This window comes from Pseudophryne corroboree, chromosome 2 (genome assembly GCF_028390025.1).
Source record: "Pseudophryne corroboree isolate aPseCor3 chromosome 2, aPseCor3.hap2, whole genome shotgun sequence".
Classification (NCBI taxonomy): domain Eukaryota; kingdom Metazoa; phylum Chordata; class Amphibia; order Anura; family Myobatrachidae; genus Pseudophryne; species Pseudophryne corroboree.
The window spans coordinates 1,043,011,454-1,043,036,382 of record NC_086445.1 but is presented as its reverse complement, the minus strand read 5'-3'; the positions used below and the strand labels follow the sequence as shown (position 1 = coordinate 1,043,036,382).

At 47.8% G+C, this 24,929-nt stretch overlaps 1 protein-coding gene across 9 annotated transcripts in view; it reads left to right on the top strand.

The window, feature by feature from the left end:
- STXBP5L (syntaxin binding protein 5L) overlaps positions 1-24,929 on the top strand; it is a 619,515-nt gene that overhangs the window by 355,323 nt on the left and 239,263 nt on the right. For all 9 annotated transcript variants that reach the window (XM_063956843.1, XM_063956842.1, XM_063956846.1 and 6 more), the window contains 3 exons: positions 1,001-1,155; positions 1,798-1,870; positions 21,600-21,747. In XM_063956843.1, the coding sequence (XP_063812913.1) occupies positions 1,001-1,155; positions 1,798-1,870; positions 21,600-21,747 (376 nt within the window). The remainder of the gene's footprint in view (positions 1-1,000; positions 1,156-1,797; positions 1,871-21,599; positions 21,748-24,929) is intronic.

Here is a 24,929-nt window from a genome sequence, read left to right as displayed (position 1 = left end):
TGAGGTCTGACCAGTATTCATGAGGTCTGAAGGTATTCATGAGGTCTGACCAGTATTCATGAGGTGCGACCGGTATTTATGAGGTGCAACCAATATTCATGAGGTCTGACCAATATTCATGAAATGCGACCAATATTCATGAGCTGCGACCAATATCCATGAGTTGTGACCAATATCCATGAGTTGTGACCAATATTCATGAGTTCTGACCAATATTCATGAGAACTGACCAATATTCATGAGAACTGACCAATATTCATGAGAACTGACCAATATTCATGAGGTCTGACCAATATTCATGTTTTGTGACCAATATTCATGAGGTGTGACCAGTATTCAGGAGGTGCGACCAATATTCATGAGGTGTGACCAGTATTCAGGAGGTACGACCAATATTCATGAGGTCTGACCAGTATTCATGAGTTGTGACCAATATAATATTCATGAGGTCTGACCAGTATTCATGAGGTACTGGTCTACAGACTTGCCACAAATGACAGCTTATGCTCTATATATTGGTGTTTACACTATAAGGAGCCACATTGAGTTTGATTCTGTGTTGGCCGTAGCCAGGACCCTGTTTGCTACTATTGCCAGTCTCACGTCTGCAACTTTATGTAAATGTGGGTACAAAGCCCTTCCCTGTAGTACATCCATGCATCTGAATGTGCCAGCACTGAGACAAACCACTGTGAGCATCTGTAGACGCTGTAATACCGCCTGGTGCAGTTTTAGACGCCACAATCGGTTGCACTGTGAGAATTGTGTTGTAAAGCTGTGCAGATGCCGACATGGTATAGAGGCATCTCTCTGAGTATGTGCTGACATTGGATCTCCTGATAGGATCTCTGTATATATTGGCTTGATTGTATCATGGTCCTTCCCACATGTGGGCAACAGGGCAGTAGGTGCCCAAGACCTTGAATACAAAGTGCAAGTGATGTATTTATATTCATTAAGCTGTATGCACACTAACACCTGCTGTGTCTTCTTCTTGTAGTGAGCCATTTATCATCTTCTCTGGAGGCTTGTCCTATGATAAAGCCAGCAGAAGACCCAGTCTAACCATCATGCATGGGAAGGCAATCACCGTGCTGGAAATGGACCACCCTATTGTGGACTTCCTCACGCTGTGTGAGACACCATATTCAAACGGTAAGAGAGGACTCGCTGTATGTACTTACTGTTACTTTATTACATCTGTGTTACACATCCACCTACAGCATACAGACAGTCTGGCTGTACTTGCCACACAGGCATGTACTAGCTGCAGTACCCGGCTCTGCTCCTCTTGCCTAGAGCAGAGCAGGGGACCCCTCCCTGCAGAGCTCCGCCCACAGCCCCCGATCGCTATGATATTTAGCCTAAAGCCTTCCAGGGAAAATTACCTACACGATGGGGAAAACCAGATCACAATCGGTTTCACGGTTTCGGAGTTTATTGCAATCAGACAACCACACAGACGTTCTCATTTATCAGATGTTTAGATGATATACTGGAATTGCTCATGGTCCTTGAATGAAGACTTCTACTGCAATCATCTGCTTAAAGTTCAGAAACACACTGCGGCTGACATTGAGCAAATACTGTAGGTATATTGATATTCCATAGCAAGTTATGTGACTGTGGATGGACTCCAGTATATCTCAGTGATGACAGATAGGGCTAAGGCAGGTCATTCATTTACTTAATGTGTCTTAATGGCTGCAACAATCTGTTAGATGTCACTAGGAAATTCCTATGTAATACGCTCAGGTCCAAATGCAGATTTCATTACAAACTTGTATTTGTCTGTAGAATTCCAAGAACCTTACGCTGTGGCTGTGCTCATGGAGAGAGACCTGATCGTGGTGGACCTGACACAAAGCAAGTAAGACCCTCGTTCTTTATCAGGTGTCACATGGTACCGGCTGACACAGCTTATATGGATAGACAGTATTAACTATTCTGTGGAAGTGGTGGAATCTGAAAATGTCCTTAAATAGGTCTTAAAAATAACGACTGGATTTTTATTCCAGATTTATTTGTCTTTATAAAATAATTTTTTTTATTGTGTGGTGTTGAATCAGTCAGAAAACTATTCTTACATAAGGTGACATCTCACAGCAGAACAGGCTGCGGCAACAGAGAGGCCATGACCCCGTATTGTAGCGCAAGGTAACTGCCCCATTCTAGAAGGAAGAATTCCGATACATTGGGAGGAATTCAATTGTTTGAAAGGTCGGTTGGGTGTCTGTTTTTTTCATGTATATTAGATAGGAAAAACCAGACACCCTACTGACTTTTCAAACAATTGAATCTCCCCCATTGTGTCAGACATCCTTGAGGATGTTGGGGACACCAAAAGAACCATGGGATATAGACGGATCCGCAGGAGACATGGGCACTTTAAGACTTTCAAAGGGGGCGTGACCTGGCTCCTCCCTCTATATCCCTCCCCAGACTCATTTTAGAAAATGTGCCCTGCGAGATGGAGGCACTCGGGGGAGCTCTAAGAGTTTCTCTGAAAAGACTTAATGTTAGGTTTTTTATTTTGGGGAGATTTGCTGGCTACAGACTCCCTGCTTCGTGGGAAAGAGGGGAGAGCAGTCTAGACCCACTTCTGATGAGTTCCAGGGCTCTGCTGCTGCTGACAGGATGCCTTCAGCTCCTGAGGAGAGATGAACGCCGGGCTCTCCTGGATGCTCCCTCCCACAGCTTGCCGTCCCCCCTCTTCAAGCCAGAAGTCAGAAGACAGGTGAGTATGTGAGGAAAAGACATCTTCTCTTCAACAAAGACAGCATATAAGAGGTACCGCACAGCGTGATTTGCTCAGTGCGCGCCAGGCTCCCAGACTGTACACACCGCTGGGTGCAGGGCACTGGGGGGGGCGCCCTGGGGAGCTAAAAATACCTCATAAATAAGGCTGGCATATCTGTGCAGTGCCCTGGCACTGCCCGCAAACCCCGCCAGGATAAACAGGTAAAAATAAGCGATGATAATAATATATGATTGTGGCTGTCAAAGACATATTATGTATTGACGAGGACCCCTTTACACCAGAAACGAGGGTCCTTATTTACAAAGAAAAGAGACGCTTGGTTTCTTTTCCTCCTTGTTTTGAACTAAATGACCTTTTTGATGGCATTTGGAATACACCTGATAAGAAATTTCTCATTCCTAATAGGATCAAGGTGGCATACCCCTTTCCCGCAGCTGATAGGGATAAGTGGGAAATACCACCCACGGTAGACAAAGCCCTAGCACGCTTGTCCACTCCCGGAAGGAAAATTGCAGACAGAGCGCTTACCCGGGTCTCTGCCCAGCGAAGAATCCTTGTGGCTTCTGCCATTGCTGTTCAGCTCTTTGTGCCGCCCTGGCGGTTTATGTACGCTACTGCTGTCACATTGTCCGATTGGATGAGGACAGGCCGGTTTCGAAGAAGATGCTCCGCTTGTAGAAGTCCGTTGTAAATGGCCCTCAACTCCAGCACGTTTATGTGAAGAAGAGTTTCCTGACTTGACCATCTTCCTTGGAAGGTCACCCCTTGTGTGACTGCTCCCCAACCCCGGAGACTTGCATCCGTGGTCACTAGGATCCAGTCTTGGATCCCGAATCTGCGTCCTTCTAAGAGTTGAGAGCTGTGTAGCCACCACAGGAGCGAGATTCTGGTGTTCGGGGATAGAACTATCCTCCGGTGCATATGAAGGTGGGATCCGGACCATTTGTCCAACAGGTCCCACTGAAACACTCTGGCATGGAACCTCCCAAACTGGAGGGCCTCGTATGCCGCCACCATCTTCCCCAGCAATCGAATGCATTGATGAATGGAGACAGTTGGTGGTTTCAGAATGAGTTTTACCAAACTCTGAATTTCCAGTGCTTTCTCCGGAGGGAGGAACACTCTCAGCTGGACCGTGTCCAGAATCATACCCAAAAATGCCAACCGGGTGTTGGAATTAAATGTGATTTCGGCAGGTTCAAGAGCCAGCCGTGCTGTTGTAGAAGCGACAGAGACAGTGCAATGTCCTGTACCAGTTTTTCCTTGGACCTCGCCTTTATCAGGAGATCGTCCAAGTACGGGATAATTGTAACTCCTCTTTTTCTGAGGAGAACCATCATTTCTACCATGACTTTTGTGAATATCCTCGGAGCCGTGGCCAGGCCAAACGGCAATGTCTGAAATTGGTAATGAGAATCCTGGATTGCAAACCGGAGATAACTCTGATGAGAGGGATAAATGGGAACATGAAGGTAGGCATCCTTTTTGTCCAAAGACACCATGAATTCCCCCTCCTCCAGGCTGGAGATCACCGCTCGGAGAGACTCCATCTTGAATTTGAATTTCTTCAGGAAAAAAATTAGAGATTTTAGGTTGACGATTGGTCGTACCGAGCCATCCGGCTGCGGCACTACAAATAGGCTTGAATAAAACCCTTCCCCTTGTTGCGCCCGGGGGACCGGGATCACAACCTGATTTTGACATAATTATTGTATTGCTCCACAGACTAGAACTCTGTTTGGAAGCAAAACTGGTAAGGGTGATTTGAAAAAACGGCGAGGGGGAACGTCTTGGAATTCCAGTTTGTACCCTTGGGTCACAACCCGGCCTGTCCTGATCCAATCGGACAATGTGACAGCAGTAGCGTACATAAACCGCCAGGGCGGCACAAAGAGCTGAACAGCAATGGCAGAAGCCACAAGGATTCTTCGCTGGGCAGAGACTCGGGTAAGCGCTCTGTCTGCAATTTTCCTTCCGGGAGTGGACAACTGGGAAGCAGACTTCCTCAGCAGACACGATCTACATCCAGGAGAGTGGAGCCTCCATCAGGAGGTCTTCTCCCTACTAACAAATCTATGGGGGGTTCCCCACATAGACATGATTGCGTCCCGCCACAACAAAAAACTAGTAAAGTATTGTTCCCGGCCCTGGGACCCTCAGGCGGCGGCAGTGGATACACTGACGTCACCTTGGGTGTATCCGTCGGTGTACGTTTTCCCTCCATTTCCTCTCATTCCAAAGGTTCTGAGAATCCTAAGAAATTCACAGATTCCAGCGCTCCTTGTAGTTCCAGACTGGCCAGGGAGAATTTGGTACCCGGATCTTCAGGAGTTGTTAGTCGAAGATCCATGGCCTCTTCCTCTTCGCGAGGATCTGCTGCGGCAGGGGCCGTTCATCTATCAAGACTTACAGCGGCTACGTTTGACGGCATGGCGGTTGAACGCCAGATTTTAGGCCGTAAGGGTATTCCCGATGAAGTCATCCCCACTCTTATCCTTGCTAGGAAGGGTGTGACGTCGAAACACTATCACCGTATTTGGAGGAAATATATTTCCTGGTGCGAGTCCAAGAAAGCTCCAGTGGAGAAGTTTGACCTTGGACGTTTTCTCCATTTTCTACAAAATGGAGTGGATGCGGGCCTTAAATTAGGCTCCATAAAAGTGCAGATTTCTGCTTTGTCAATTTTCTTTCAGAAACAATTGGCCTCACTTTCTGAGGTGTAGACCTTTGTAAAAGGGGTCCTGCACATCCAACCTCCTTTTGTGCCACCTGTGGCACCTTGGGATCTTCATGTGGTTTTGACATTCCTAAAATTACATTGGTTTGAACCTTTAAGTAAAGTGGAGTTGAAATTCCTCACTTGGAAGGTTGTCATTTTGTTAGCATTGGCATCCGCAAGGCGGGTGTCTGAATTGGCGGCCTTGTCTCACAAGAGCCCTTATTTGATCTTCCATGAAGATAGGGCAGAATTGAGAACTCAGCAACAATTTCTGCCAAAGGTGGTTTCCTCTTTTCATATTAACCAACCTATTGTGGTGCCTGTGGCTACTGGCACTTTGGCTGAGGAAAAGTCTCTGGATGTCGTCAGAGCTTTGAAAATTTACGTTGCCAGAACGGCTCCAGTTAGAAAAATAGAGTCTCTGTTTGTGCTATATGCTCCCAATAAACTTGGGTATCCTGCTTCCAAGCAGATCATTGCCATCTGGATATGTCACACGATTCAGCAGGCTCATTCCACGGCAAGTTTGCCGTTACCTAAATCGGTAAAAGCCCATTCCACTAGGAAGGTGAGCTCGTCCTGGGCGGCTGCCCGGGGTGTCTCAGCATTACAAATTTGCCGAGCTGCTACTTGGTCGGGGTCAAACACGTTTGCTAAGTTTTACAAGTTTGATACCTTGGCCGATGAAGACCTAAAGTTTGGTCAATCGGTGCTGCAGAGTCATCCGCACTCTCCCGCCCGTTATAGAGCTTTGGTATAATCCCATGGTTCTTTTGGTGTCCCCAACATCCTCAAGGACGTAATAGAAAACAGGATTTTTATACCTACCGGTAAATCCTTTTCTATAAGTACGTAGAGGATGTTGGGCGCCCGTCCCAGTGCGTACTGTATCTGCAGTTTAGTTCTGGTTACACACAGGTTGTGTTATGGTTTCTTCAGCTTGTTGCTGAATTTTGTTCATGTCCGTTGGCATGTGTTCAGTTGAATGCCATGTTATTCGGCATGTTTATTGCGTGAGCTGGTATGATGCTCACCTTGTTGTTAATTCCTTTCCTCAAAATGTCCATCTCTCCGGGCACAGTTCCAAACTGAGTCTGGGGAGGGATATAGAGGGAGGAGCCAGGTCACGCCCCCTTTGAAAGTCTTAAAGTGCCCATGTCTCCTGCGGATCCGTCTATATCCCATGGTTCTTTTGGTGTCCCCAACATCCTCTACGGACTTATAGAAAAGGATTTACTGGTAGGTATAAAAATCCTGTTATTTGACTTCAGTACATAGCAAGGCTAACAAGTTATCACTCTCACATACTGTACTTAATTGCAGTGAGTATAACTATGTTGGGACAATTGAGGGGAGGGGACCCTGCTTTCATGAGCGTGCAATCTAATTGGGATATGGGTGGACACATTAGAGAGAAATGGGCAAGGTATGTAGACCAGCTCTGAGACTGCAGAGATAGAGAGACGAGTGAGTTTTAAGGGCACATGTGAAGGGGGTATCCGTCAACATTCTGTAGGTCAAAATGTCTGAAATCTACATTAACAGTGTCAACCTTGTAGATATCGACATGTCAACTGTCAGCATTCTGACCATGTAGATATGTTGAATGTCAACACATTATGCTTTCAACTAATTGAATGTCGAAATTCTGCACCTGTGTGAAAGTTGGGTGAGTGTCTGACAGCACAGGAGGTCATTACAGGGGTTAGGAGTGAATATGAGAGTGGGAAGTGGTGATCAGGGAGGTGGTGAGGCGGCCCTCATTAGCAGAACAGAGAGGACGGGAGTGTGTGAGGAGATGAGACTGGAGATGTACAGAGGAGTGGTGAGGAGATGAGGCTGGAGGGAGATGTAGGGAGCAGCGGTGAGGAAATGAGGGTGGAGGTGTAGGAGATGAGGCTGGAGATGTAGGGAGGAGCAGTGAGGAGATGAGGCTGGAGATGTAGGGAGGAGTGGTGAGGAGATGAGGCTGGAGATGTAGGGAGCAACGGTGAGGAAATGAGGGTGGAGGTGTGGTGAGGAGATGAGGCCAGAGATGTAGGGAGCAGCAGTGAGTAAATGAGGGTGGAAGTGTAGGAGATGAGGCTGGAGATGTAGGGAGGAGTGGTGAGGGTGGAGGTGTGGTGAGGAGATGAGGCTGGAGATATAGGGAGCAGCAGTGAGGAAATGAGGGTGGAGCTGTGGTGAGGCGATGAGGCTGGAGATGTAGGGAGGAGCAGTGAGGAGATGAGGCTGGAGATATAGGTAGGAGAGGTGAGGAGATGAGGCTGGATATATAGGGAGGAGCGGTGAGGACATGATGCTTGAGATGTAGGGAGGAGTAGTGAGGAGATGAGGCTAGAGGTGTAGGGAGCAGTGGTGAGGAGATGAGGCTGGAGATGTAGGGAGGAGCGGTGAGGAGATGAGGTTGGAGATGTAGGGAAGAGAGGTGAGGTGATGAGGCTCGAGGTGTAGAGAGGAGCAGTGATGTGATGAGGCTGGAGGTGAAGGGAGGAGCGGTGAGTACATGATGCTTGAGATGTAGGGAGGAGCGGTGAGGAAATGAGGCTGGAAGTGTAGGAGATGAGGCTGGAGATGTGGGAAGGAGTGGTGAGGAGATGAGGCTGAAGGTGTAGGGAGGAGAGGTGAGGATACGAGGCAGGAAATGTAGGGAGGAGCGGTGAGGAGATGAGGGTGGAGATTTAGTGAGCAGCAGTGAGGAAATGAGGGTGGACGTGTGGTGAGGAAGGGAGGCTGGAGATGTGGGAAGGAGAGGTGAGATGATAAGGCTGGAGGTGTAGGGAGGAGTGGTGAGGAGATGAGGCTTGAGATGTATGGAGCAGCGGTGAGGAAATGAGAGTGGAGGTGTGGTGATGAGATGAGGCTGGAGATGTAGGGAGGAGCGGTGAGGCAATGTGGCTGGAAATGTAGGGAGGAGCGGTGAGGAGATGAGGCTGGAGATGTAGGGAGGAGCAGTGAGGAGATGAGGCTGGAGATGTAGGGATAAGTGGTGAGGAGATGAGGCTGGAGATGTAGGGAGGAGAGGTGAGGAGATGAGGCTGGCGATGTAGGGAGGAGCGGTGAGGAGATGATGCTGGAGATGTAGGGAGGAGTGGTGAGGAGATGTAGGGAGGAGAGGTGAGGTGATGAGGCTGGAGATGTAGGGAGGAGTGGTGAGGTGAAGGGAGGAGAGGTGAGTACATGATGCTTGAGATGTAGGGAGGTGCGGTGAGGAGATGAGGCTGGAAGTGTAGGAGATGAGGCTGGAGATGTGGGAAGGAGTGGTGAGGAGATGAGGCTGGAGGTGTAGGGAGGAGAGGTGAGGAGATGAGGCAGGAAATGTAGGGAGGAGCGGTGAGGAGATGAGGGTGGAGATGTAGGGAGCAGTGGTGAGGAAATGAGGGTGGAGGAGAGGTGAGGAGATGAGGCTGGAGATTTAGTGAGCAGCGGTGAGGAAATGAGGGTGGACGTGTGGTGAGGAAAGGAGGCTGGAGATGTAGGAAGGAGAGGTGAGATGATCAGGCTGGAGGTGCAGGGAGGAGTGGTGAGGAGATCAGGCTTGAGATGTATGGAGCAGCGGTGAGGAAATGAGAGTGGAGGTGTGGTGAGGAGATGACGCTGGAGATGTAGGAAGGAGCGTGAGGTGATGAGGCTGGAGGTGTAGGGAGGAGCGGTGAGGAGTTAATGCAGTAGATATGGGGAGGAGTGGTGAGGAGATGAGGCTGGAGATGTAGGAAGGAGTGGTGACTAGAGGAGGCAGGAGACGTAGGGAGGAGCGGTGAGGTGATGAGGCTGGAAGTGTAGGGAGGAGCTTTGAGGAGATGACGCAGGAGATGTAGGGAGGAGCGGTGTGGAGATGAGGCTGGAGATGTAAGGAGGAGCAGTTAAGAGATGAGGCTGGAGATGTAGGGAGGAGCGGTGAGGCGATGTGGCTGGAGATGTAGGGAGGAGCGGTGAGGAGATGAGGCTGGAGATGTAGGGAGGAGCAGTGAGGCGATGAGGCTGGAGATGTAGGGATTAGTGGTGAGGAGATGAGGCTGGAGATGTAGGGAGGAGAGGAGAGGAGATGAGGCTGGTGATGTAGGGAGGAGCGGTGAGGACATGATACTTGAGCTGTAGGGAGGAGCGGTGAGGACATGATGCTGGAGATGTAGGGAGGAGTGGTGAGGAGATGTAGGGAGGAGAGGTGAGGTGATGAGGCTGGAGATGTAGGGAGGAGTGGTGAGTAGAAGATGCTGGAGATGTAGGGAGTAGAGGTGAGGAAATGAGGCTGGAGATGTAGGAAGGAGCAGTGAGGACATGATGCTTGAGATGTAGGGAGGAGTGGTGAGGAGATGAGGCTGGCGGTGTAGGGAGGAGTGGTGAGGAGATGAGGCTGGAGATGTAGGGTGGAGCAGTGAGGAGATGAGGCTGGAGATGTAGGGAGGAGCGGTGAGGAGAAGATGCTGGAGATGTAGCGAGGTGAGGTGATGAGGCTGGACGTGTAGGGAGGAGCGGTGAGGTGATGAGGCTGGAGATGAAGAGAGGAGCGGTGAGGACATGATGCTTGAGATGTAGGAAGGAGCGGTGAGGAGATGAGGCTGGAGATGTAGGGAGGAGTGGTGAGGAGATGAGGCTGGAGGTGTAGGGTTGAGTGGTGAGGAAATGAGGCTGGAGGTGTAGGGAGGAGTGGTGAGGAGATGAGGCTGGAGATGTAGGGAGGAGTGGTAAGGAGATGAGACTGGAGGTATATGGAGGAGCAGTGATGGTGAGAGGTTTTATACTGAGGGAGAGCTTGAATGGGATTCTGAGTGGGTATATTTCCCGGTGGAGTGACCGGTGGAGGGGGGAAACAGAGGTATAGTGTCAATAGAATAAAAGCAGATGGGCAGCAGTTTTTGGTATAGCCTGGAGAGGAGTGATGCGGGAGTGTGGTGGGATGGAGAAATGGGGAAATCTGGCTAGAAATTATATCGCACAGTAGATGAGAGTTATAGTATAATTTCCAGATTATGAAGAAGTTATACAGTAATATAGACAAGGCACATTTTCTGTTTCTCCTGTGTTATAGAATATCCCCCTTTGACCTCATAGAATGTCTTAGTGACACTCTCGGTAAAGAGATTTCCTGAAACGTTGATACACTGAGCTGCAGGAAATTCCCCGCTTATTAGCGTATGTGTGAGGCGTGAAAAGCTGGCATACCTACACGTCATAACGCACACCAACAATAATTACTTTTATAATTGCCTACATTGCTTATTCCATTTCTAGATACTGGATTGATTAGTCTTTTCTAATCCGTATATCTGCCACAGATCCAACGGTGCCCAGTGACCCCCCAGCCCCCACCGCTTAGTACCAGATGCAGAAAAGCGTTTAAAAAAAACACTGAATGGATTTCAGCTCATTAAAATCTGTTTTGTTTTAATAGTTACTTTAATTGTTATATTGTGTAATTTGAGCATCGCTTTAACCAGCTCAGTCTCTCCCCCCAATTTCAGTTATTTCCTTCAGTGTCACATTGGAGTAGGAAGGGAGGGGGCCGGGGACACGGAAATAGTACCTCTCCTCATTGTAGCTACTGTGTATCCACCTAAGTAACAAAGATGGAGTCCCGGTTGCTATATATGTCCACTGCTATATATGATGATGTGGCAGCGCTGTCCTTCTCCCCATACTGTATATATCATCTGAAGGCAGCAATTGCTTTATGGTCAGTTCTTGTTACACAGTATTGATTACTAAGCAATGGCGTCAGCATGATATGTACCAGTTTTTAAACAAAGTGCCCCCTAAGGTGTACAGGGTGGAGATTCAGTATTATGAAGCAGATGTGGGGAAGAGAAGTGTAATCTGAGTAATAGAGGAGGGGTTATACAGACATGTATGCCGCCCACAAGCACTGTGATCCTGGCCTGAACACCGAGTGACCGGTCTCTACTATCATCTCAGAGACCACACAGACTCTCAGTGACCGGTCTCTTCTATCATCTCAGGGACCACACAGACTCTCAGTGACTGGTTTCTTCTATCATCTCAGGGACCACACAGACTCTCTCAGTGACCGGTCTCTTCTGTCATCTCAGGGACCACACAGACTCTCTCAGTGACCGGTCTCTTCCATCATCTCAGGGACCACACAGACTCTGTCAGTGACCGGACTCTTCCATCATCTCAGGGACCACACAGACTCTCTCAGTGACCGGTCTCTTCTATCATCTCAGGGACCACACAGACTCACTCAGTGACCGGACTCTTCCATCATCTCAGGGACCACACAGACTCTCTCAGTGACCGGTCTCTTCTATCATCTCAGGGACCACACAGACTCACTCAGTGACCGGACTCTTCCATCATCTCAGGGACCACACAGACTCTCAGTGACCGGTCTCTTCTATCATCTCATGGACCACACAGACTCTCAGTGACCGGTCTCTTCTATCATCTCAGGGACCACACAGACTCTCAGTGACCGGTCTCTTCTATCATCTCAGGGACCACACAGACTCTCAGTGACCGGTCTCTTCTATCATCTCAGGGACCACACAGACTCTCTCAGTGACCGGTCTCTTCCATCATCTCAGGGACCACACAGACTCTCTCAGTGACCGGTCTCTTCCATCATCTCAGGGACCACACAGACTCTCTCAGTGACCGGTCTCTTCCATCATCTCAGGGACCACACAGACTCTCTCAGTGACCGGTCTCTTCCATCAGCTCAGGGACCACACAGACTCTCTCAGTGACCGGTCTCTTCTATCATCTCAGAGACCACACAGACTCTCAGTGACCGGTCTCTTCTATCATCTCAGGGACCACACAGACTCTCAGTGACCGGTCTCTTCTATCATCTCATGGACCACACAGACTCTCTCAGTGACCGGTCTCTTCCATCATCTCATGGACCACACAGACTCTCTCAGTGACCGGACTCTTCCATCATCTCAGGGACCACACAGACTCTCTCAGTGACCGGTCTCTTCCATCAGCTCAGGGACCACACAGACTCTCTCAGTGACCGGTCTCTTCCATCATCTCATGGACCACACAGACTCTCTCAGTGACCGGTCTCTTCTATCATCTCAGGGACCACACAGACTCACTCAGTGACCGGTCTCTTCTATCATCTCAGGGACAACACAGACTCACTCAGTGACCGGTCTCTTCTATCATCTCAGGGACAACACAAACTCTCTCAGTGACCGGTCTCTTCTATCATCTCAGGGACCACACAGACTCTCTCAGTGACCGGTCTCTTCTATCATCTCAGGGACCACACAGACTCTCTCAGTGACCGGTCTCTTCTATCATCTCAGGGACCACACAGACTCTCTCAGTGACCGGTCTCTTCCATCATCTCAGGGACCACACAGACTCTCTCAGTGACCGGTCTCTTCCATCATCTCAGGGACCACACAGACTCTCTCAGTGACCGGTCTCTTCCATCAGCTCAGGGACCACACAGACTCTCTCAGTGACCGGTCTCTTCTATCATCTCAGAGACCACACAGACTCTCAGTGACCGGTCTCTTCTATCATCTCAGGGACCACACAGACTCTCAGTGACCGGTCTCTTCTATCATCTCATGGACCACACAGACTCTCTCAGTGACCGGTCTCTTCCATCATCTCATGGACCACACAGACTCTCTCAGTGACCGGACTCTTCCATCATCTCAGGGACCACACAGACTCTCTCAGTGACCGGTCTCTTCCATCATCTCATGGACCACACAGACTCTCTCAGTGACCGGTCTCTTCTATCATCTCAGGGACCACACAGACTCACTCAGTGACCGGTCTCTTCTATCATCTCAGGGACAACACAGACTCACTCAGTGACCGGTCTGTTCTATCATCTCAGGGACAACACAGACTCTCTCAGTGACCGGTCTCTTCTATCATCTCAGGGACCACACAGACTCTCTCAGTGACCGGTCTCTTCTATCATCTCAGGGACCACACAGACTCTCTCAGTGACCGGTCTCTTCTATCATCTCAGGGACCACACAGACTCTCTCAGTGACCGGTCTCTTCCATCATCTCAGGGACCAAAAGAAATGCAATATGAGAGTGCGCTTTTCAAATCCCATGTAGATTTTATTAATTCTTTTTTTTTTTTTAAATTATTTATTTGTATACACACAATTATATATAATTTGCCGGCCGGCTACATAAAAACTTTGTTCAATTTGATATAAAGGTTAATAATCCTAAATGCTTATATTTTCATTGTGCTGAATTTTTTTCCCAATACTCCAAACATTGACACTGAGGAAGCCGCCGATGCTCTCGAGTAGGCGGGGAAACGCGTCTGTCATACATTCACACGGAGACCGCAGCACTCTGCACATCAGCTGGCCGGCGATTACAAACACCCCGAAGGTGAGGGGAAGTCGTGCCTTCACTGCCCGACATTGGTCCGCAAACCTCCACTAAGGCTGACGAGGGAAAATACCAGCCGTACGGCCAGGTGCCGGGAGGGCAAGAACGGCGAGTGACACATAAAGTGATTCCCCTCCAGAGAAAACGGACAGTGACGAGAAACACTAACCAGGAGGGACGCCGTATGTATGCTCATAAAGTGGACAACAGAGATATTCCATATGGTATACAAGTTTTAAAGTGTTACATAGTACTTTTAATCAGTTACAGTTGTAACAAAATCAATTCATGAACTACCTAAATGGAACTGTTCAACTGTGAGGAAGGCTGTGGTTCAGATTATTATTAACCACCTGCTTGGCTTTAATTACTAACAAATACAACTGGTGCAATAAGCTGCTAAACGTTCTTATATATATCTGGACTTGGGCAGAGTGACTTAGGTGTTTGGAGTATTGGGATAAAAATTCAGCACAATGAAAATATAAGCATTTAGGATTATTAACCTTTATATCAAATTGAACAAAGTTTTTATGTAGCCGGCCGGCAAATTATATATAATTGTGTGTATACAAATAAATAATTTTTTTTTAAAAAAGAATTAATAAAATCTACATGGGATTTGAAAAGCGCACTCTCATATTGCATTTCTTTTGGTCTATATTGGGGTAAATGACCTATTACCCCTGAGAGAGCTGCTATCAAAACCCACAATTGCAGCGCCAGGAATACTGTGTTTGTTGATCTCAGGGACCACACAGACTCTCAGTGACCAGTCTCTTCTATCATCTCAGGGACCACACAGACTCTCAGTGACCGGTCTCTTCTCTCATCTCAGGGACAACACAGACTCTCAGTGACTGGTCACTTCTATCATCTCAGGGACAACACAAACTCTCTCAGTGACCGGTCTCTTCCATCATCTCAGGGACCACACAGACTCTCTCTCAGTGACCGGTCTCTTCCATCATCTCAGGGACCACACAGACTCTCTCAGTGACCGGTCTCTTCCGTTATATCAGGGACCACACAGACTCTCTCAGTGACCGGTCTCTTCTATCATCTCAGGAACCACACAGACTCTCTCTCAGTGACCGGTCTCTTCCATCATCTCAGGGACCACACAGACTCTCTCAGTGACCGGTCTCTTCCGTTATATCAGGGACCACACAGACTCTCTCTGTGACCGGTTTCTTCTATCATCTCAGGGACCACACAGACTGTCTCAGTGACAGGTCTCATCCATCATTTCAGGGACCACACAGACTCTCTGTGACCGGTGTCTTCTATCATCTCAGAGACCACACAGACTCTCTCAGTGACAGGTCTATTCCATAATCTCAGGGACCACACAGACTCTCTCAGTGAACGGTCTCTTCTCTCATCTCAGGGACCACACAGACTCTCAGTGACCGGTCTCTTCCAGCATCTCAGGGACCACACAGACTCTCTCAGTGACCAGTCTCTTCCGTTATCTCAGAAACCTCACAGACTCTCTCAGTGACCGGTCTCTACTATCATCTCAGGGACCACACAGACTCTCTCAGTGACCGGTCTCTTCCGTTATCTCAGAAACCTCACAGACTCTCTCAGTGACCGGTCTCTACTATCATCTCAGGGACCACACAGGACTGCATTTACCAACATGCCTGATATTGATCCAGTATGTCTCACTTTGGTAATCACCAGACATAGGGATGTTTACTTATTATACACGCTGTATTATCAGACCACTACTGATGTCTCTGGGTTAGAAATTAGACATTTCCCTTTGTTAGCATTTTTTTTTATTTATAAAGTCCTGACCTTTTCTGCAGCACTGTACAATGAGGAGATAATTACAGACAGATGTGATGCAAGACATACAGTAAGACAGGAGGAGGTGATGGCGCTGCCCTAATGAGCTGACAGTCTAAGAGGCGCGGGAACACATGACGCAGATAGTGGCGGCTGTTGTCAGACAGCAGCGTTATCACCCTCCAGTACTAAATAGTAGTGCAGCCATTGACGGCTGGCATCTGTGCAGCTACTGGTGGTATAGTACGGACAGAGCGAGGGGAGCGAGCAGCTGGCAGAGGCAGGGAACCGCTGGCAGATAGAACTCTCCTCCACCTCTTGTCATCACTGCTGGTGCTAGAGGAGGCCTCTGTTTGTGAACCTGGGTCATGCCTTGGCATCATGCTTGCTGCCAGTATAAGAGCCAGTTGGCAGCTGCGGTCACCAAGCAGGCAGGAGAGATCACCAAATAAGGGAGAACCAGAGAAGGAAATATCAATGACCGAGAAACTCATTGGGACCAGGAGCTGGACTAAGATGGTTTCCAGTAGAGCTTGTGCAGAACCTTATACTTGGTGAGATGACCCACCTTGGCACCACCACAATCATTGCCCACTGCCCTCACATAGCTTTGATGTTATTGATATGTGAGAAGACAATTATGTGTTAGGTAAAGCATACAGCTGATCTATGCAGTACGGCCATCCGTATGCCTATGTATACAGAAAAGCCTGGACCTGTGTATGGGATAAGTAGGAAGATAAAAATGCCTGGAAAAAAAAAATAACTTTTTGAAGATGGAGTGCCCCTTTAAGTCCCTGCCCAAAACTAATTTCTCTTCTCCAAGCCACAATCCCCCCCCCCCCCCCTTCTTTCAACCCAATCTTCCCCCTCTTCTCTTAGACCTTTTTCCCATAACATCAGCTCCCAGAGTTCTTCTTTACAGCTGGCATTTCAGTAGAGTGACGTCCTGCGTGTCACTCGCATGAAGCCTAACGAAGCACAGATCCCGCTGGTGCTGGGAGTAATGTCTGGAGAGCAGACCCTACAGAACTTCCACTCTCCTGTCACTCTTATACATCTGGTACCTGGCTGCGGAGCGTGGCACTGCCCGTCTGCCCTGGATAAATGTCAGCTCACACCATCTCATTCCTGTGTCATAATGACCTGGGAACCCCGACCCCTCTGCTGAGATGTCTCTAGTGTCTCGGTGTGTTTGTGTCACAGCTTCTGCTGGAAGTGACAGGGTTACTCCCGGGCTCCGACACTGCTGTGTGTAATTACTGGAAGTAACTGACGTAATTGACCTTTAATGTCAAGCAAAATTAAATGAAATATGTATGGGAGCGTTTAAATATTACATTAATTGTCTAAATAATTGTTAACAGTTCAGCTAGAGGTTTCTCATATTTACAGTCCTGGCCTCCGCAGCTAATACAATTAGTAGCTTGATAATTAGAACAGGCAAAATGACAATTCTTTACTCCTATAACCTTTTACTCTTATAGCATCCCTAGGGAATCGCATTCAGCGAGGTCGTCATCAACGTTTATGTATATGGCGCCAAAGATTGCATAGCGTCGTGCAACCATCAGATAGATATAACATACGGGAGTACAGTAAGCATAAAAAATAGATCAATGAATACAATTAGGCCTAATAATGAGTACACGGAAACAAATCTGCATAACGCACTTACCACTAACACAGGTGTGAGTACACAATCAGTAATACGCAGATAAATTCAGCGTAAGACATGATAGGGAGATCCAAGAAAGAGTATAAGACATTGGGGATAATTCAGACCTGATCGCTCGCTGGCATTTTTTCAGGTCAGAACTGCGCATGCATATGCACCGCAATGCGCAGACGCGTCGCACAGGTACAAAGCGGATCGCCGCTCAGCGATGGGTTTGTGCGAAGAATCCATTTGCACGGGCGTTCGCAAGGAGATTGACAGGAAGAGGGCGTTTGTGGGCGGCAACTGACCGTTTTCAGCTAGTGTTTGGAAAACGCAGACGTGTCCAAGCGTTTGCAGGACGGGTGTCTGACGTCAATTCCGGTCCCGGACAGGTTGAAGTGATCGCAGCGGCTGAGTAAGTCCTGGGCTGCGCAGAGACTGCACACCATCTGTTTGTACAGCTCTGCTACACATGCGTTCACACACTTGCAAAGTTAAAATACACTCCCCTATGGGTGGCCACTATCTGGTCGCAGCAGTGCGAAAAACCCCTAGCGAGCGATCAGGTCTGAATTAGGCCCATTGAGTAGAGAGGTTCTTACAACCTAGAGGGAGGCCTTCATGAGAAACAGTAGCATCAAATGGGACACACGTGGACGGGATGGAAGGAATAGAGTGGATATGGAGGACTAGGAAGGCGTAGGATAGGCAAGGGTGAGGCGTTGGGTTCTTGAGTGAGCATTTGAGAGGTTGAAGATTGTGTTATTTGCAGGTTTGGTAGTTGTTTGAAAGACTGAAAGTTGGGCGAGGCAAGGTGTTCCATGGATGGGGAGGAAAGGATTGAGAGGGGCAAGAAGAGGGGAAATGTGGCAAAGGTCAGAGGGAGAAAGAAAGCCCAAATGAGGGTAACCATTGAAAAGGTTTTACATTTATGGAGGGGAAGCGTTAGTGAGGATTTACAAAATGAAATCTCTACCATTCTTATAGCAGGCGTTGTGTATATATTCAAGCACTCAACTCTAGTTCATTGAGATGTTTGATATTCCAGCGCCGTGGAACCTCTCTTTGTGTGGGATAAACAGGATAGACAGGAGGGAGGTGAGGTTTGCAGCCCAGGTGTAGAGAGTAAAGAGCAGAGCCACGACGGACCCTGATGATGGGACGCAGCAGTCAGAAGTAGAGGGACCTCCTTATCGGCTGATGTCAGCCTTCACTTCCCAGACATTGGACACACACAAACTTACCTAACCTGAAGACACAGGCAAATATTGGTGGGGTAAAAGGGTCAGATATATTTATTTCTTTTAGTAAATCTTGGTAAATAGATATTATTAAGGGGATGGTATGGTGGTACAGAACGAACAGACTTAAGGGCCCTACACACTTGGAGACATCGATGATAGATATGAACGATATTGTTCTAAAATGAACGATAAATCGTTCATATCGTTTAGTGTGTATGCATTAACGATGAACAATGCGCAGTCGTTCATCGTTGGTCAATCATCGTTTATACATGCAAGCCAATAACCATCTGCACAGCTCAACACAACAGACCTAGATGGGGGGCACCCCAATGAAACCAACCCAAAGGCCCACCTTTGGGTTGGTGTCATTGGGGTGTCCCCCATCTAGGTGACGTGTCCACCTGCACTGTATAAGACAGCCACTGTAGCTGCACTTTACTGAAATCTACCGCAGAAGCTGACAACATCTAGGGAGGGAGGGCGGGTGTCCAAAGTGCACCAGAATGTTCTCCCAGCATTACACGTCTTACAGCATGCCCTAACTCCACCCCTACAAACTACAACCAATAGCTTATAAGACCTCAGTCTGACCCTATACTAAACTTTTAGCCCTGTCTTATACAGTGCAGGCGGACCCATCCTATGTGTTTAAATGGCCATTGGGTATATTAAATGCCTTCTGTTGGAGAGATCTGAGAAGCACGGGGTGATGCAAAGGTTGTGGGTGAGAAGTGCGTGATCTTTAGAAGGTCTCAGATCCATACTGCATTTGAGGGAATGGCACCATTGTCTCTTATTTGGCCAATTATGACTTTACTATGTTCATTAGCATATAAAAAGTGCAGTTAGTTGTGAGTTCCGTTAGTGAGTTGTGCACCCACACTGATCCCACACCAGTGATACGTAGCAGTTAGTAGTCTCATGGCTCAGATCAGTGCGGTTAGTGAGTTGTGCTCCCACACTGATCCCACACCAGTGATACGTAGCAGTTAGTAGTCTCATGGCTCAGATCAGTGCGGTTAGTGAGTTGTGCACCCACACTGATCCCACACCAGTGATATGTAGCAGTTACTAGAGTGTCATGGCTCAGATCAGTGCGGTTAGTGAGTTGTGCACCCACACTGATCCCACACCAGTGATATGTAGCAGTTACTAGAGTCTCATGGCTCAGATCAGTGCGGTTAGTGAGTTGTGCACCCACACTGATCCCACACCAGAGATACGTAGCAGTTACTAGAGTCTCATGGCTCAGATCAGTGCAGTTAGTGATTTGTGCAACCACACCGATCCCACACCAGTGATACGTAGCAGTTACTAGAGTCTCATGGCTCAAATCACTGCGGTTAGTTAGTTGTGCACCCACACTGATCCCACACCAGAGATATGTAGCAGTTACTAGAGTTTCATGGCTCAGATCAGTGCAGTTAGTGATTTGTGCAACCACACCGATCCCACACCAGTGATACGTAGCAGTTACTAGAGTCTCATGGCTCAGATCAGTGCGGTTAGTGAGTTGTGCACCCACACTGATCCCACACCAGTGATACGTAGCAGTTACTAGAGTCTCATGGCTCAGATCAGTGCGGTTAGTTAGTTGTGCACCCACACTGATCCCACACCAGAGATATGTAGCAGTTACTAGAGTTTCATGGCTCAGATCAGTGCATTTAGTGATTTGTGCAACCACACTGATCCCACACCAGTGATACGTAGCAGTTACTAGAGCCTCATGGCTCAGATCAGTGCGGTTAGTGAGTTGTGCACCCACACTGATCCCACACCAGTGATACGTAGCAGTTACTAGAGTCTCATGGCTCAGATCAGTGCGGTTAGTGAGTTGTGCACCCACACTGATCCCACACCAGTGATACGTAGCAGTTACTAGAGTCTCATGGCTCAGATCAGTGCGGTTAGTGAGTTGTGCACCCACACTGATCCCACACCAGTGATACGTAGCAGTTAGTAGTCTCATGGCTCAGATCAGTGCGGTTAGTGAGTTGTGCAACCACACTGATCCCACACCAGTGATACGTAGTAGTTACTAGAGTCTCATGGCTCAGATCAGTGCGGTTAGTGAGTTGTGCACCCACACTGATCCCACACCAGTGATACGTAGCAGTTACTAGAGTCTCATGGCTCAGATCAGTGCGGTTAGTGAGTTGTGCACCCACACTGATCCCACACCAGTGATACGTAGCAGTTACTAGAGTCTCATGGCTCAGATCAGTGCGGTTAGTGAGTTGTGCACCCACACTGATCCCACACCAGTGATACGTAGCAGTTAGTAGTCTCATGGCTCAGATCAGTGCGGTTAGTGAGTTGTGCAACCACACTGATCCCACACCAGTGATACGTAGCAGTTACTAGAGTCTCATGGCTCAGATCAGTGCAGTTAGTGATTTGTGCAACCACACCGATCCCACACCAGTGATACGTAGCAGTTACTAGAGTCTCATGGCTCAGATCAGTGCGGTTAGTGATTTGTGCACCCACACTGATCCCACACCAGTGATACGTAGCAGTTACTAGAGTCTCATGGCTCAGATCAGTGCGGTTAGTGAGTTGTGCACCCACACTGATCCCACACCAGTGATACGTAGCAGTTACTAGAGTCTCATGGCTCAGATCAGTGCGGTTAGTGATTTGTGCACCCACACCGATCCCACACCAGTGATACGTAGCAGTTACTAGAGTCTCATGGCTCAGACCAGTGCGGTTAGTGAGTTGTGCACCCACACTGATCCCACACCAGTGATACGTAGCAGTTACTAGAGTCTCATGGCTCAGACCAGTGCGGTTAGTGAGTTGTGCACCCACACTGATCCCACACCAGTGATACGTAGCAGTTACTGGAGTGTCATGGCTCAGATCAGTGCGGTTAGTGAGTTGTGCACCCACACTGATCCCACACCAGTGATACATAGCAGTTACTAGAGTCTCATGTCTCAGACCAGTGCGGTTAGTGAGTTGTGCACCCACACCAGTGATACTTAGCAGTTATTAGAGCCTCATGTGACCTCTGTGCTTTCTCTCCATGATAACAACTAACTCATTAGCCGTTTCCCTCAGTTTTCCAATCTTTGAGAACCCATATTCCATGGACATCCATGAGTCGCCGGTGACCTGTACGGAATATTTCGCAGACTGTCCCCCTGACCTGATTCCAGTGCTTTATTCTGTTGGAGCAAAGCACAAAAAACAAGGCTACAGCAACAAGGTAACGCTGCCTGTCTCCTATATCTGGGAATGCCTGTGATATGGGAGCATAGCGCGCCATTGTATAGCATGAGGGTGACAAGTGTATTATTGCATTCTGCTAGACATTATTACATTAGTTATACAGAACTTTACCAAGGAAGGTAAACAAGAACTCTCCTACAAATGGGGCACTCAATTGGTGTTCAAATGTATGTGCTACACCATTGGATCAGTAATAGGGAATGAAAGAAAAAGGGAAAGAAAAGTAGAAATACACTCTATTGAAACTTAACTTTTATTATATACCAATAAAAATTGTTTGGAGATTATACTCTCGTTATCTAAAAAGGCGAAATATAGACACAACATACAATACAACATATAACAAGATAAAAGGTACAGGTAATCTGTAAACTCCAACGGGCCTTAGCCCTCTCAATAGTTGGAGAATAAATCTATGAATGACACCGTCAGAAGATTAGTCAAGACCTTAAGGCATTTTTCTTGGTTCTGCTGCCTCGTATGTGCTATTGCATTATATATGTAGGTGAGAGACCCTTACTTGTGCCAGTCTCTAGAGTCATAGACTGTACCAGAGCATCAGCGGAGAGTGTCTCATTCACTTCTACTTTTGGCTGGTGACCCTGGGGTCAGTGCAGCCAATGAGAGAGCTACTGACACTTAACCTGCTCTGGTGTTGAAAAGAGTGCAGAGTGTAAGAAAGGCAGGACTATATGTCAGACTTCGTGGTTCTGCTGCCACGCATGTGCTATAGCATTATATGCGTGGTGAGAGACCATTACTGGTGCTAGTCAATGGAAACATAGATTAGGCCAATCAGTGTGCACTGTGTCTCATTCGCCTCAGATACTGGCTGATAATACTAAGATCAGTGCAGCCAGTTCGGGGGTTACTGACACTTTGCTATTGTGGGCTGGAAAATAAGGAAAGCGCTGTGAATTTCATCTATTATCATATAATGTATATTGTGACCAGTAAAAATCAATATATACTGTCTATCACAGAGAGGATAGTATTCTCTCCATACCTATCATAGGTGATACTCAGATTTTACTTATATGCATAGATGAATAATTCATCAGTATATAGCTTTTTTTCTTAACCACTGTTATTTAAATTATATATTACTGGCTTAGGTATTCCATTAGCTTTTATACCTCATACTCATATACTGTGACTGCTATACTAACAATAATAATCAATCCTCCAAAGTATGGTACTCATATACCCTGGTTGTAGAGCACAGTGTTTACATATAGGTGGTCTATTGCCCCCGGCAACAGTGCTCAATACTTGATTTCTTTATGTATCATAACCTTGAACATGACATATACACAGAGTTGATCCAAGGTATATACCCTGTCACAGAGGATATTGTTAGTCAATTATGGCACACCTATCTCCTAGGTTATTACTTCAGGATTTGTGCCCTTTCGTCTTAACATTAGAGTCATTCATAAAGATTCTGGAGACATACTAGAGTTTTAGCACACTCTATTTGTGGAGCACATGTATATAGCCTATAATGGTCTATCACCCATAGCAACAACTGTCACAGTAAACGGTATTACACTTCTCATGTACAGACAAGCAGGTAATAGTGTGCTTGTCCGTTATAACATCAGACCAGTATGGTGCCTGTAATTAGGGGCTCCACAAAAGTTATTATTGTCTCATACGACCTGTACCGGAGGGCAGCCCGCCGTGCGCACTGGCAGGGCGCCCGCAACGCTCATACGCTCATACGACCTGTACCGGAGGGCAGCCCGCCGTGCGCACTGGCAGGGCGCCCGCAACGCTCATACGCTCATACGACCTGTACCGGAGGGCAGCCGGCCGTGCGCACGGCGGGCTGCCCTCCGGTACAGGTCGTATGAGCGTTGAGCATATGAGCGCTCGTATGAGCGTATGAGCGTTGCGGGCGCCCTGCCAGTGCGCACGGCGGGCTGCCCTCCGGTACAGGTCGTATGAGCGTTGAGCATATGAGCGCTCGTATGAGCGTATGAGCGTTGCGGGCGCCCTGCCAGTGCGCACGGCGGGCTGCCCTCCGGTACAGGTCGTATGAGACAATAATAACTTTTGTGGAGCCCCTAATTACAGGCACCATACTGGTCTGATGTTATAACGGACAAGCACACTATTACCTGCATGTCTGTACATGAGAAGTGTAATACCGTTTACTGTGACAGTTGTTGCTATGGGTGATAGACCATTATAGGCTATATACATGTGCTCCACAAATAGAGTGTGCTAAAACTCTAGTATGTCTCCAGAATCTTTATGAATGACTCTAATGTTAGAACGAAAGGGCACAAATCCTGAAGTAATAACCTAGGAGATAGGTGTGCCATAATTGACTAACAATATCCTCTGTGACAGGGTATATACCTTGGATCAACTCTGTGTATATGTCATGTTCAAGGTTATGATACATAAAGAAAATAAGAATTTACTTACCGATAATTCTATTTCTCGTAGTCCGTAGTGGATGCTGGGGACTCCGTCAGGACCATGGGGAATAGCGGCTCCGCAGGAGACAGGGCACAAAAGTAAAAGCTTTAGGATCAGGTGGTGTGCACTGGCTCCTCCCCCTATGACCCTCCTCCAAGCCTCAGTTAGGATACTGTGCCCGGACGAGCGTACACAATAAGGAAGGATTTTGAATCCCGGGTAAGACTCATACCAGCCACACCAATCACACTGTACAACCTGTGATCTGAACCCAGTTAACAGCATGATAACAGAGGAGCCTCTGAAAAGATGGCTCACAACAATAATAACCCGATTTTTGTACCAATAACTATGTACAAGTATTGCAGACAATCCGCACTTGGGATGGGCGCCCAGCATCCACTACGGACTACGAGAAAAAGAATTATCGGTAAGTAAATTCTTATTTTCTCTGACGTCCTAAGTGGATGCTGGGGACTCCGTCAGGACCATGGGGATTATACCAAAGCTCCCAAACGGGCGGGAGAGTGCGGATGACTCTGCAGCACCGAGTGAGAGAACTCCAGGTCCTCCTCAGCCAGGGTGTGCCCCTGACCAAGTAGCAGCTCGGCAAAGTTGTAAAGCCGAGACCCCTCGGGCAGCCGCCCAAGATGAGCCCACCTTCCTTGTGGAATGGGCATTTACATATTTTGGCTGTGGCAGGCCTGCCACAGAATGTGCAAGCTGAAT